General features: G+C 44.2%; 1 protein-coding gene across 1 annotated transcript in view; it reads left to right on the plus strand.

Annotated features, from left to right (window-relative positions):
* Positions 1 to 14,372, plus strand: part of LOC121574825 (lysyl oxidase homolog 4-like) — a 65,442-nt gene that overhangs the window by 15,025 nt on the left and 36,045 nt on the right. The window contains exons 5-7 of the mRNA XM_045222883.1: positions 13,374 to 13,412; positions 13,685 to 13,898; positions 14,194 to 14,371. Of these exons, the coding sequence (XP_045078818.1) occupies positions 13,374 to 13,412; positions 13,685 to 13,898; positions 14,194 to 14,371 (431 nt within the window). The remainder of the gene's footprint in view (positions 1 to 13,373; positions 13,413 to 13,684; positions 13,899 to 14,193; position 14,372) is intronic.

Raw genomic sequence — 14,372 nt, forward strand, 5'->3', positions numbered from 1 at the left:
TTTTTATACTGGCCCCCCGTGGGAATCGAACCCACAACCCAGGCGTTGCAAACGCCATGCTCTATCAACTGAGCTACATCCCTGCCGGCCATTCCCTCCCCTACCCTGGACGACGCTGGGCCAATTGTGCGCCGCCCATGAGTCTCCCGGTCGCGGCCAGCGGCGACAGAGCCTGGATTCGAACCAGGATCTCTAGTGGCACAGTTAGCACTGCGATGCAGTGCCTTAGACCACTGCGCCACTCAGGAGATATGACCTAGAATGGCCAGATCGTTTTCACCTCATTACAGTTACAGTTGAAGTCGGAAGTTTACATACAGTTAGGTTGGAGTCATTAAAACTTGTTTTTCAACCACTCCACAAATTTCTTGTTAACAAACTATAGTTTTGGCAAGTCGGTTAGGACATCTACTTTGTGCATGACACAAGTAATTTTTCCAACAATTGTTTACAGACAGATTATTTCACTTATAATTCACTGTTTCACAATTCCAGTGGTCAGAAGTTTACATACACTAAGTTGACTGTGCCTTTAAACAGCTTGGAAAATTCCAGAAAATGATGTCATGGCTTTAGAAGCTTCTGATAGGCTAATTGACATCATTTGAGTCACTTGGAGGTGTACCTGTGGATGTATTTCAAGGCCTATCTTCAAACTCAGTGCCTCTTTGCTTGACATCATGGGAAAATCAAAAGAAATCAGCCAAGACCTCAGAAAAATAATTGTAGACCTCCACAAGTCTGGTTCATCCTTGGGAGCAATTTCCAAACGCCTGAAGGTACCACGTTCATCTGTACAAACAATAGTATGCAAGTATAAACACCATGGGACCATGCAGCCGTCATACCGCTCAGGAAGGAGTCTCCTAGAGATGAACGTACTTTGGTGAGAAAAGTGCAAATCAATCCCAGAACAACAGCAAAGGACCTTGTGAAGATGCTGGAGGATACAGGTACAAAAGTATCTATATCCACAGTAAAACAAGTCCTATATCGACATAACCTGAAAGGCCGCTCAGCAAGGAAGATGCCACTGCTCCAAAACCACCATTAAAAAGCCAGACTACGGTTTGCAACTGCACATGGGGACAAAGATCATACTTTTTGGAGAAATGTCCTCTGGTCTGATGAAACAAAAATAGAACTGTTTGGCCATAATGACCATCGTTATGTTTGGAGGAAAAAGGGGGTTGCTTGCAAGCCGAAAAACACCATCCCAAAAATGAAGCACGGGGGTGGCAGCATCATGCTGTGGGAGTGCTTTGCTGCATGAGGGACTGGTGCACTTCACAAAATAGATGGCATCATGAGGAAGGAAAATTATGTGGATATATTGAAGCAACATCTCAAACAATTTAAAGGCAATGCTACCAAATACTAATTGAGTGTTTGTAAACTTCTGACCCACTGGGAATGTGATGAAATAAATAAAAGCTGAAATAAATCATTCTCTCTACTATTATTCTGACATTTCACATTCCTAAAATAAACTGGTGAGCCTAACTGACCTAAGACAGGGAATATTGAATAGGATTAAATGTCAGGAATTGTGAAAAACTGAGTTTAAATGTATTTGGCTAAGGTATATATAAACTTCAGACTTCAACTGTATTGATGTTTAAAGTCTGTATAGTTATTAAGGGCAGTTTTGCTCTTTTATATTTTTTTTCTAATGGATTTTATTAGTATTTTAGTCCTGGCTGGTTGACAATTGTAAGACATAACAGTTTTTATAAATAGCCCAATATCCCACATCCTAAGCTTGTGTGATTGAGTGACTGATGGTTGGTTGACTGATTGATTTTAACATGGCTTAAAGGTGCAGTCTGCAACTGTCATTATTTGCTTTCTTCAAACACATTTGTCCAAGAAGCTAAGTAAAAATAGCACTTTTTTAACTGGAAATGAAAGTTATAGATTGCACCTTTTTAATGTAGGCCTAACCGAGTAGAGCTCAGTATGGACTGGCATGACCTGGCATGGATTTACATATAGACCAGACAGTCTCTGGTCCATTCTTAGAAAGACCAGACCAGAGCATATGGCTCCTGTCCCCTCCTGGCTCCTGTCCCCTCCTTGCTTCTGTCCGTCTCTACTGGTCTGGATGAGACTCTGAAGATGTTGTAATTACAAGTTGGGCAGGAGTGAGGCTCTCTAGGATTTCTTCCCTGCCTGCCGCCAGATACATTTTTTCCCAATTATAGCTGTGTGTGTGTCCGTTGATATCTGTGAGTGTGTGTGTGTGTATGCATGCATACTTTGTGTGTGTGTGTGTGTCTGTGTATGTATGTGTGTATCGTTCGTGTGTCTGTGTGAGTATGTTTGTATGCGTGCATCGTAAATGTGTGAGTGAAGAAGAGTGTGTAGGGCAGGGACTGAGCCACTGAGGCTATCCAATTATAGCCTGGGCCCTACTTTGGCCCCGCTGTGTCAGCAACGTCTGTTTCTCTCTGTCAACGTGGAGATTGGAGGACCTACAACCACCAGCTCTCTCTAAGATGGGGGCTTTCATTTTCCTTAGGGTGACATTTTGTGTGGCCGATTCAGTCTTGGTTGGTATCTCAGATCTGAGCAATCTGAGTGATCCTAAGTGAGCTTGTCTCTAATTTATATGGCTTTCTTTTAATGTATGTAGGCCTATGTATTTCGGCTGTGCTTTATGTGGTTGTGGAGAAGCGATGAACCCTGGTGCTGAGCCCAAGTTGTAATTTAAATAGATTTTTGTTTTGATGGATATGTCAAATTGCATTTGTTGTGTAAGAGCTCATCCTAGCCAAGGAGGAGCTCATAGGCTATCATCTCTGATCCCATGGAAAAAGTTGATCCTGACATGATAGGAGGACAAAGATTATGCAACTCTGCAACTTCACCTTGGCAACTGAAATTGTGCTTAGATCGGTGGTTCCCAACAAACGCTATCCTGACAAAACCTTTGGTGGTTAAAGTGGTTGTTATTAATATTCGGGGTCAAAACAGTGCATGGGGTACTCCTTCTTTTGGCGAGAGCGAGAGAGCGAGAGAGATAATTGTTGTCATTTAGGAACAGGGGTGGGTCCCCCTATCGTTAGCCGCTCTTGCTCTCCCTGTGGGTTGGTAAATGAGGGGTGGAGGCCTCGAACACACCGATTATACTGGCAGACTGGGGCTCTTGAGAGGTTAAACACATTTAAACACACACCATTACAGAGTCAGAGGTGTAGTCTAGGAACAGTCACTCTGTTTTCTCAACCTGATCCGACCTGTTCATAATGTGTGTTCATACAAGTGTTCATAATATACTCACTAGTTAGCTGGCTACCATCTGTGCAATCATTACAGAGAAAGAGGGATTTATGCAATCGTTATGTGTAGAGAGAGCTCACCATAAATACCTACAAAGACAGGAGAAGTAGCATGAATAAAGTTAGAATAGTAGTAATTATACATGGTTTTATATAGTGCTTTTTAATGTTCTAAAGACACTTTAAAGTTAGGTTGAAGTTAAGTGAACTTAGGTCAAGTTGAATGAAATATACTGTCATTGAATCAAATGTAGAGTCTGGTGTATGGTTGAAACGTGTTTTTCTTTCCTTAGTGCTCAATTTACTCATTGTCAGTGTGGCTTTCTGGTGAGAGAAAACAGTTGGTTTGATTGGTGTGTGGTGAGGTCACAATTATGTTGGTTAGGACATCTACTTTGTGCATGACACAAGTAATTCTTCCAACAATTGTTTATAGACGTTTACATACACCAAGTTGACTGTGCCTTTAAACAGCTTGAAAAATTCCAGAAAATGATGTAATGGCTTTAGATGCTTCTGATAGGCTAATTGACATCATTTGAGTCAATTGGAGGTGTCCCCTGTGGATGTATTTCAAGGCCTACCTTCAAACTCAGTGCCTCTTTGCTTGACTTCATGGGAAAACCAAAATACATCTGCCAAGACCTCAGAAAAGAAATTGTAGACCTCCACAAGTCTGGTTCATCCTTGGGAGCAATTTCCAAATGCCTGAAGGTACCACGTTCATCTGTACAAACAATAGTATGCAAGTATAAACACCATGGGACCATGCAGCCGTCATACCACTCAGGAAGGAGTCTCCTAGAGATAACGTACTTTGGTGAGAAAAGTGCAAATCAATCCCAGAACAACAGCAAATGACCTTGTGAAGATGCTGGAGGAAACAGGTACAAAAGTATCTATATCCACAGTAAAACGAGTCCTATATCGACATAACCTGAAAGGCCGCTCAGCAAGGAAGAAGCCAATGCTCCAAAACCGCCATAAAAAAGCCAGACTATGGTTTGCAACTGCACATGGGGACAAAGATCGTACTTTTTGGAGAAATGTCCTCTGGTCTGATGAAACAAAAATAGAACTGTTTGGCCATAATGACCAACGTTATGTTTGGAGGAGAAAGGGGGACGCTTGCAAGCCGAAGAACACCATCCCAACCGTGAAGCATGGGAGTGGCAGCATCATGCTGTGGGGGAGCTTTGCTGCAGGAGGGACTGGTGCACTTCACAAAATAGATGGCATCATGAGGAAGGAAATGTATGTGGATATATTGAAGCAACATCTCAAGATATCAGTCAGGAAGTTAAAGCTTGGTCGCAAATGGGTCTTCCAAATGGACAATGACCCCAAGCATACTTCCAAAGTTGTGGCAAAATGGCTTAAGGACAACAAAGTCAAGGTATTGGAGTGGCCATCACAAAGCCCTGACCTCAATCCTATAGAAAATGTGTGGGCAGTACTGAAAAAGCGTGTGCGAGCAAGGAGGCCTACAAACCTGACTCAGTTACACCAGCTCTGTCAGGAGGAATGGGCCAAAATTCACCCAACTTATTGTGGGAAGCTTGTGGAAGGCTACCCGAAACATTTGACCCAAGTTAAACAATTTAAAGGCAATGCTACCAAATACTAATTTAGTGTATGTAAACTTCTGACCCACTGGGAATGTGATGAAATAAATAAAAGCTGAAATAAATCATTCTCTCTATTATTCTGACATTTCACATTCTTAAAATAAAGTGGTGATCCTAACTGACCTAAGACAGGGAATTTTTACTAGGATTAAATGTCAGCAATTGTGAAAAACTGAGTTTAAATGTATTTGGCTAAGGTGTATGTAAACTTCCGACTTCAACTGTATGTCCCCATAGTACAGTATGTCATACCGAGTGACCGACTGAAAGTGAATGTACAGTTATTCATATAACTACTGTTCCCTGAATGAGGGAAGAGAGAGGTATATCATATTTTGGCCCTGCGCCATCAGGGGATTTGGGCTCGTTGAAGAGCTGTACTGAATTGAGGAAATTAATGTGATCCCTGGTATTATAGCCATTGGTTGTGAAACTAGGAGGCCCAGAAATGGTTTACAGAAGCCTGAACTGTTAGAGCCCCATATAGGGAACCAGAACATGCTGCAACTTGGCTATGCGCACTGATACGCTGCCACTGCAGCCCGTCCATTGACCACATGGTTCCAAGAACAACACTTACCTTGCGAGCCTGAAATGTCAGAACTCCTACAAGGAACCGCCAAAACAACAGAACACCTGTCTTGACTTGGTAAAGCACACACTTGCACTGCATAGCATCAACCAGAGTCCATGAACCACGGCAGCCCGAGGCTCAAACCCGCAGGAAACCTGCAATAACCTGGAAACTGTGTACTCGCGTGCTGCCATAGCAGCCCAAGGCTCAAACCCACAGGAAACTGTGGTAACCCAGATAATTTGCACATTACGCGCTGCCGCACCCAAAGGCAGCCCAACCCAGATAAATACGCAATCTGCGTGCTGCCTAACATCCACTCCTGGACCCAGCCATAAGAACACTATGAGCCACACTGAGCAGTTACATCCAAGTGATAAAACCTCACACAGGTATGTCGGGAACCCCAACTCGCTGCAGGAATGTTATCACCAATCGACATGCCCCAGAACAATGCCCAGGCAGCCGCCACACCCCTAGTGGAGTGAGTATGTACACTGCTAGGCAACCCTTGTCTTTGCTGTCTTACGCAAGGGAGATAGCCTCCACAATCCAATGAGAAAGACGCCGCTTAGTAAGTACCCTACCCCGAGCTGGATTAGCGAAACAGACAAAAAGCTGGTCACAAACGCGGATATCCTTGGTCCTATCCATATACGTGCGTAAAGTGCGCACCGGACACAGGCCATGCAACCTACATTGTTCACTGGAAGCAAACGGAGGAGGTGAGAAAGGAAACCGCTTGAAATCCAGGGACCTGTAAAACATAGGCATAACCTTGGGAGCAAAAGCTGCATTAGGACGTAACATCCCTTTGGAGTCACCAGGCGCGAACTCCAAACAGGAACGGGTACTGATAGCGCGTGGAGATCTGACGCCAAGGCCATGAGCAAGGCAGTCTTGTAGGAAAGGACCTTCAGGTCCTCAGACTCCAATGGTTCACACAGAGCATCCAGGACCAAAGCCAGGTCTCGGGTCGGTGCCATAGGCTTAGACACTGGTCTGAGCCGACGCACACCTTTCAGGAACCGTACCACCAGAGGATGAGACCCCGGGGTAGAGCTGTCAATCCCTATATGACACGCCGAGATGGTTGCCATATAAACCTTCAATGTGAAAAAAGATGTCCACCAAAGAACTATGAAAAGGAGAAACTCCTTTTAACCTGACACAAACCCTCAAACCCATAGCCGTCAAATTCAACCATTCAGGGGCTAAACCCAAAGATTCTATATCTGCGCTCGTGGGTGCCAAACATGCACCTGGGACAATAGATCCCGACGACACGGAACCCTTCACGGGTCCTCGCCGAACAAGCGGATGCTCTCCAGGAACCAGGGTTGTCTGGGCCAATGGGGAGCCACCAGAATCAACAACAGACCCTACTGTCGGACCCTCTCCACGGTGGTCTAAATCAGGTCCACTGGAAGAAACGCATAGAGCAGTGTCTGAGACCACTGATACGCCAAAGCATCCATTCCCAACGGAGACAATGTACATTTTCTCACGATGCGGCCCTGCCGAACTGGTCCCATATCTGGGCAACCACCGAGGGGTGCAGTCTCCACTCCGTAGAGATAGGACACCCCCTGGAAAGTAGATCCGCACCCATGTTGAGGAATCCGGGAAGATACGTCACCCTGAGCGACAGGAAATTAGCATTGCTCCAAAAGAGCAGCGTTAGCAAATCAGTCAGTAGCTCTAGGTAATTGATATGCAGCGCCCTTTGCACTGTTGATCAAATCCCTCTTTCCGAGTAGCCCACCCACAGCGCTCCCCATCCCAGTAAGGATATGTATGTCGTGATCACCCTGTGGGACACTACCCAGCCCATGAGAATCCCCTACAACAGCAGTCTCCCATCCCTCCAAGGAGTCAACGCCCTTAGGCACGACGGGGATACCTTGAGCAACCGATGGCAGTGGCGAGATGCGTCAAGACTCATATAAATCACCCAGTGTTGAAACAGACACATCAACAGAAGTCCCAGAGGCACCACAGCTATCATAGAGGCCATCAGACCCAATAACCACAGGCACAAGTGAAAAGACACAGAGTGCCCCAGCTGAAACCGTGCCAGACAGAGACAGAATGTGACCCTCCTCTGTTGAGACAAAAACGCTTTATTCAGGACCAGAATGAGACCCAGAAACTGAATTTGCTGAGCCGGAGTCAAACAGCTTTTCTGGTGATTCACTATGAACCTCAGAGACTGAATATGAGAAACCAGTGTGTCAGTGTGGAGTTCCACCTGTTCCCTCAACTCCGCCACGACCAATCAAGCATCCAGATATGCCAATACTCTGATCCCCTGGCACCACACCGGTGCCAAAGCTGCCTCCACCACCATAGAAAATGTGTGGGGCGATAGTGAGAGCCCGAAAGGCAGGACCAGAAACTCATAGGCCACACCCTCGAAATGAAACCTCAACTTTCTGTGGGGTGAAAATACGCTTCCTTTAGATCATTGGACGTGAACCAATCGCCGGGACACACCGACTGCAATAGCCGATGAAGTGTGAGCATTTTGAACTTGCAAACCTTGAATGTGCTTGTTTAAAACATGCAAGTACATTATCTCCTGAAGGGGCAGAGCGCCACCCTGATTACTGGGATAATTAGTTTTTCTGTCATGCTTGTTTTCATATCCACCACTCTTGACAACCGTGTGTCTGAATGTGGGAAAGGAACTGTGTTTATTATGCCCACACCTGGACGATACCATACTCTCCATACCCCTGAACACAGAGGGACTTTGGTGAGAAACAATTTTGTGGTACCGCTGTTCTGAAACCCAGCCCAGACTGGGTTTGGGGACTTTGGCATCCAGTAACTTGCCCCCATTGACCTGAGCCACTTGTAAGCACTGTTGCCACAGTAGATACTTGGGGAGGAGGGCCCCGCTGAGCCACCACCATCGCCCCCATACTTTTCCCCACAGCCAGGATAGTACAGCGGGACAAATGCAGCACAAACTCAGCCATAGCATGGATTTCGTTGAGAAGCTCTGAAACTGGCTTCCCCGCCTCCATGGTCTTATTCAGCTCCTGCAACAAATCAGTATGATACATCTGCAGCATTGTGACCACATTCAATGACCGGGCCGCCACATCCTCAGCCTGGTACACTTTGTCAAGCTGATCTGCCAAGAACCGGCAGTGTTTATTCGGAAGCACTGTGCTAGGATTTACCCCCTTGTTAGCCTCTGGAGCTAAGTAACTCGGCGGTGTGCATACGAGCCCTGCCTCCTCCATACCCTCTACATTCACGATTTCGCCTGGTAGCACCAGCCTGGCTGAATGAGGGGAATCCCAGGTCGCCTTTAGCTCATCTGCGAAATCTTTAAATGGGGGTAAGCGACGCTTCACCACTGCAGGGACAGGAGGTAAATACTAGTGATGTTACATTTGATATCGGAGCTCCGAGGCATGTGTCGAAATCGCTAAGCAGCTAACTTTGAAGCAGTGTGCCGACGCGTGTAACATTTTATCAGAATTACGTCATCAATGACATCCGAAGAATCATTTGATCGCGTGCTTTTTCAAAATGTGTGTTGCAAAATGCTAGATTACACTGATTTCGTTGTGGTTCCGGTGCTTTCTTTGATTCCAAGGTGCTTTCAAACACCAGCCTCTACTGGACACCATACTTACAAATATAGTTAGAATTTTGTACAACATTTTTCACCCGACCGGTAGCTTAGCAGGTAGAGTAGGGAACTATGGAACATTTAGGGACCAGCGCATTTTATGTGATCATCATTCAGTATTTGAATGTTTTATTATACTTTTATTGTGTACTAGATCTTATTGGTTGAAAATTATTATTATTATAAATAATCAATTCCAGGTGAAAGCCAAAGGTCATAGCTTTCTGGGGGGGAATACTACTACATGAATATAATATTGATGATTAAAGCCATAGCGAAACAGTGCAAAATGGCTGTAAGCTCAACTGGTTTTAACACCTCAATCACACCGCATTTTGGTACACCAGAAGTACATTTATTTCCAATGGAACCTGCGTTTGCCTTGCCGATTTGCGTTGCAGAGGCAGTTGCAGTGCGTTCTGTGTGGTGGATACGTTGGATTTATCAAACGTATGCGTCAAACTGTATGCGTAGACGGCTTGACAAAAATGGTAGCAGAAGGTGAATGTTGCACACATATCCAGATGATGCTGCGTACAATTTTGCACAATGACGCTGTCGGTGTGATCAAGGCGTAAGCATCCTAAATAATGCCATAGATTCCGTTTTTGAAAAATAGTAAACTTGAAGGCAAAAAGGGGAAGCATGATGTAAGATGCAAACCTGGTATTCCAACTGATTATAGGCTACTGAAGCCAACGATTTACCATTGCGCCACAGAGTTTTGATGAAAAAAATACATATATCTGATAAAACATTTACTTGACTATGACTGTGATATGTGGTTGTCCCACCTAGCTATCTTAAGATGAATGCACTAACTGTAAATCGCTCTGGATAAGAGTGTCTGCTAAATGACTAAAATGTAAATGTAATCACACGCTGCTATTTATTGCTGACCAACAGATATCACTAATGTGCATTGTGAACAGATAATTAAGCTCTGAGTAATGAACAGTTTTTCGTCATAATTTGGTGAAAGCGCTGAAGCCTTCAAAGATCCTCAGTTTCCCATCACTAGTAAATACCTTCCCCCAAACCTGGAGGAATTCCACTGTGGGGGAGAAGACAGCCAATCCACCTCCAGGTGACCTGCCGCCCTACGACACAACTCCATCAAAGGCTCATTAACCACCAATGGTTCACTCTCCCCCGCCTAATCCAAAGCTGGGACTTTAGGCTGCCCCGGACTGATGTCATCTGATTCACACTCTGAAAACCCTCCAGAGCCAACCAGGGATAGTATATCATCTCCAGAATCTGTACTCTGAACACTGCCAGAGAAACTGGAATGAGCCTCACTCGGCTGGGATGACACCCCTATCAACTCCAACCACCGCTGCTGGTCTGTCCCGGCCTCTAGCCTTACTCAAGCAAGGAAGCACTGGCTACACAAGCAGAATAGAAAGTAGTGGGTTTTTAGCAAACACAAATCCTACACAAGCAAGGAAGCATTAGCTACACAAGCAGAGCAGAAAGTAGTCAGCTTTTAGCAAACAAAAAAAAGATACCAAAACCCAAAACTCGCAATATCTAGGGCAGGGATCATCATCTAGATTCAGCCGCAGGCTGATTTTTTTCTTGAGTGGGTGGTCGGGGGGACGGAACATAATAACAAATAATTTGTAGACTGCAAATTGACCGCAAGAAGCCCAAACAGATATAATGTTTGACTAAAACATAATCATTTCAAACCTTCCTTACATTTGTATACGATCACATGTCTCTATATTATGCGTAGGAATAATTGGGAACAGATTTCTTAAATTAAAATCACTTGGCTGATTTCCTGGTGTTTTTAAAGTATTTTATGTTAAAAGAAAACATACGAAAGCTTTGGGGGCCAAATAAAACCACTAATATTTAATATTCAATATGTTAATATTCAATATGTATTCACCTGAGATTTGCTTTGAAGTGCAAAGTGTAGCAATACAGGTGAAATCAGTCATTGGCACAGACATGTTGGCATAGCAGGAAGATTGGAATGCCATGAACCAAGAGGTTGTGAGTTCAAATCCCAGGTGAATACATATTGAATATTAATGGCTATATAAATGAACATGCACAATGTAATTATATATGTTAACGTGTGTCAAATATGTAAGTTGAAAACATTGTATGTTAAAAGCACTGTGTGCAAGTTGACAGAATGTTTTCTCAAGTTTAAGAGATCTAATATTTCTTAGTTCAAGTAACACAAAGTTGACTAAAGTAAACAGAAAAATGGCTGTGGAACCACTTACTTAATAATAATTTTAATCTCTTGATTCCAACATCCTTGTTTGTAGTTTGTGACTAGAAAGGCAGAAATGTTTGTTAGTTTCATGTTGCAAATCCAAATATCCTGTGTTATCCGTAGATGTATTTGTTTCCCTAAGTGCAGCTGACTGAGGTGTATGTGTGTAGTCTAACTCAACTCCTGTTTGGCACTCCTGTGGCGGGAACTGAGGGACGGCTGCTTTGATGCTGATCGACTGTGTGTGTGTGTGTGTGTGTGTGAGTGAGAGAATCAACAGGGGATTCCTTTTGGGCACGTCTTGGCTATGCCTGTGATGGAGTGCCAGGAATGAACTCTGGCCTAAATGTCTGTTTTATGAATCAAAGTTTATTCGGGTCTTTCATTTATTTAGTTTCTCGGACGGCCTGACCAGTTCTTACGGTTAATGTGTGCCAACACTGAGTGTTTGTTTGTGTGCGTATGGGGGTTTTGTTACAACATTTTCCCAGCAATGTCGTTCATAGCTGTTCAAAGTCACATTTTGTAAATAGCCTATGCATGGTTGGTTAGGTTAAAGAGTAGTTTCAAAATGCCCATGGTTTATGCTTGAATCCATTCCTAGTGATCCAGTTATTTACAAATGTTGTTGTACTAGCAATGTTCTTGTAAGATGCCAAGTAAGAGTGATTTAAGAGTTCTTATTTTGTCATGTTACCAACACCCAAGCAACACCACACCAGGGTCATATTCCTTATGGCAAAACGTATACTGTTAGAAAAAAGGGTTCTTCGGCTGTCCCTATAGGATAACCTTTTTGGTTCCAGGTATAACTATTTTTAGTTCCAGGTAGAACCATTTTGGGTTCCATGTAGAACCCTCTGTGGAAAGGGTTTTACATGGAACCCAAAGGGGTTATACCTGGAACCAAAAGGGTTCTACCTTGAACCAAAAAGGGTTCTTCAAAGGGTTCTCCCATGGGGCCAGCCAAATAACCGTTTTAGGTTCTAGATTGCACCTTTTTTTCTAAGAGTGTAGCAACTTTTTCAATGGAAAACAAAACCAAGCGTTTTTTATTAGACAAGTCCAGGTAGTCCATCCCTGTTTCAGTCTGTTTCCTTAGAATACTACCCAGTTGTTTGAGCAGATCTATGCCCCCACGTTGGCAACAGACATAATTGTTTTTCCATTGAAGCCTGGCTTAGCTGACAGTACTTAAAATACACTACTATGTGTGGTACATAGTCCTACACTCTGACCACTCATTCTAAACATACACACAGACCTAGACTAGACATTCCTGATGCAAATATCTACACCCCAACATAAAGGAGGGAGAGCCAGGAAGTGGTGGTCAGAGAGAACAGGGAAAATGAGTTTGTTCTTATTCTAACTATGCCACTCATCATCACCACAATACCACCTACACACACACATGCACGCACACATAAAGGTGTACTGTAACTCAACACAGATGGGCCTTTCTGTAGGCTGACATATTTGTCTGTGTAAGTGTATTTATAGTTGTTGACATCCGTAAGGCCAGTATGTCAGGGACAGATGCTTCTAGGAAATAACTGTTACTGTGTCCAAACAACAAACAACACATGCCCACCGAGGTGGCTTTTTTTTGACAGTGTGTTTGGCTGTAAATCTGTGTGGCATGGACCATATTAACCAAATGTGAGGCCAGTGTGTGAGGTGTAGGGAATGCTTTACCCATCTGTGTCTATGTTCATCAACACACATGCCCAACGATATGGCTAATAAATAGTGTGTGTGTGTGTGTGGGGGTATCATTTTTTGTGGCATGTACCATATTAACCAAACACCAGATATCTACAGTGTGTGGGTATCACTGTATGGCATTAACCAAGCACATTACACAGTTGTCTTCTGCAAAAGCTGACTCTGTAGTCAAGCTTTAGTCATCTCACCTTACAGGACTAACAGTTTCACGAAACCTCAACAAATAAACAAGAGATACTACCATCCTTTCCTATTCTTTCCTGTTTCTTCACAGGAAAATCTGGGACACCAAGGTTGCTGATCCATCCACAAGGTAAGACCTACTCAATGTTTGAACATCTCAACTAACTAGAAAGTCTTTGAACATTTTTGTGTGTCTGATTTATCTCTATTATAATGCCTTGTGAGCTTTAAATGCATTATGTAGAGTGTTTAAATGAAGTGTTACTGGATAGTTCTTGTCTTGTTCCTCTCCTTCATGGAACTGACATGACATACGTAACCAGACGTTACAGCTATGCACACGTTATAATGTGTTATAAAGCATTATAAGACTCTTATGGCCTCTTCTCTCCCCCTTCCTAGGCTGAGCCTCATGGCTCGTAAAAAGGGTTTCTGGGTAGAGAAGGTTCACTGCCTGGGGTCAGAGACCAGCCTATCACAGTGTCATGCTCAGCTGTCCATTCCACACAGCCCCTCCCCCTGTAAGAGTGGGAGACATGCGGTGGCAAGGTGTGTACCTGGACCGCAGTTTGCACGTATGTCATCTGGAAGAGCCCAGTCACCCCACCCAATTGTGGTAAGAGACAGGCACACGCACACGTACGTACATAGACACACACACACACACACACACACACACACACACACACACCATGCCTCACTGTGCTAAGAGCCAAAACCTAGATAATTTTCCTGTGTTCTGCACAAATATGATACAAAACATTCTTAGACAATCATACAGTCTAGTCATACATGATGCTGACTCTCTCTGTCTCTCTGTCTCTCTCTCTCTCTCTCTCTCTCTCTCTGTCTCTCTCTCTCGCTCATTCTGACTCTCTCTCTCTTTCTCTCTCTCTCCTCTCCACCTCTAGCCGGTGCGTCTGAAGGCTGGCCCCAGGCTGGGTGAGGGCCGTGTGGAGGTGCTGAAGGAGGGGAAGTGGGGGACCATCGTAGACCACATGTGGAACCGCGTCTCAGCTAGCGTGGTGTGCAGGGAGCTGGGCTTCGGAACTGCCAAGGAGGCCCTCACTGGAGCTTACATGGGACAAGG

This window comes from Coregonus clupeaformis, chromosome 1 (genome assembly GCF_020615455.1).
Source record: "Coregonus clupeaformis isolate EN_2021a chromosome 1, ASM2061545v1, whole genome shotgun sequence".
Taxonomy (NCBI): domain Eukaryota; kingdom Metazoa; phylum Chordata; class Actinopteri; order Salmoniformes; family Salmonidae; genus Coregonus; species Coregonus clupeaformis.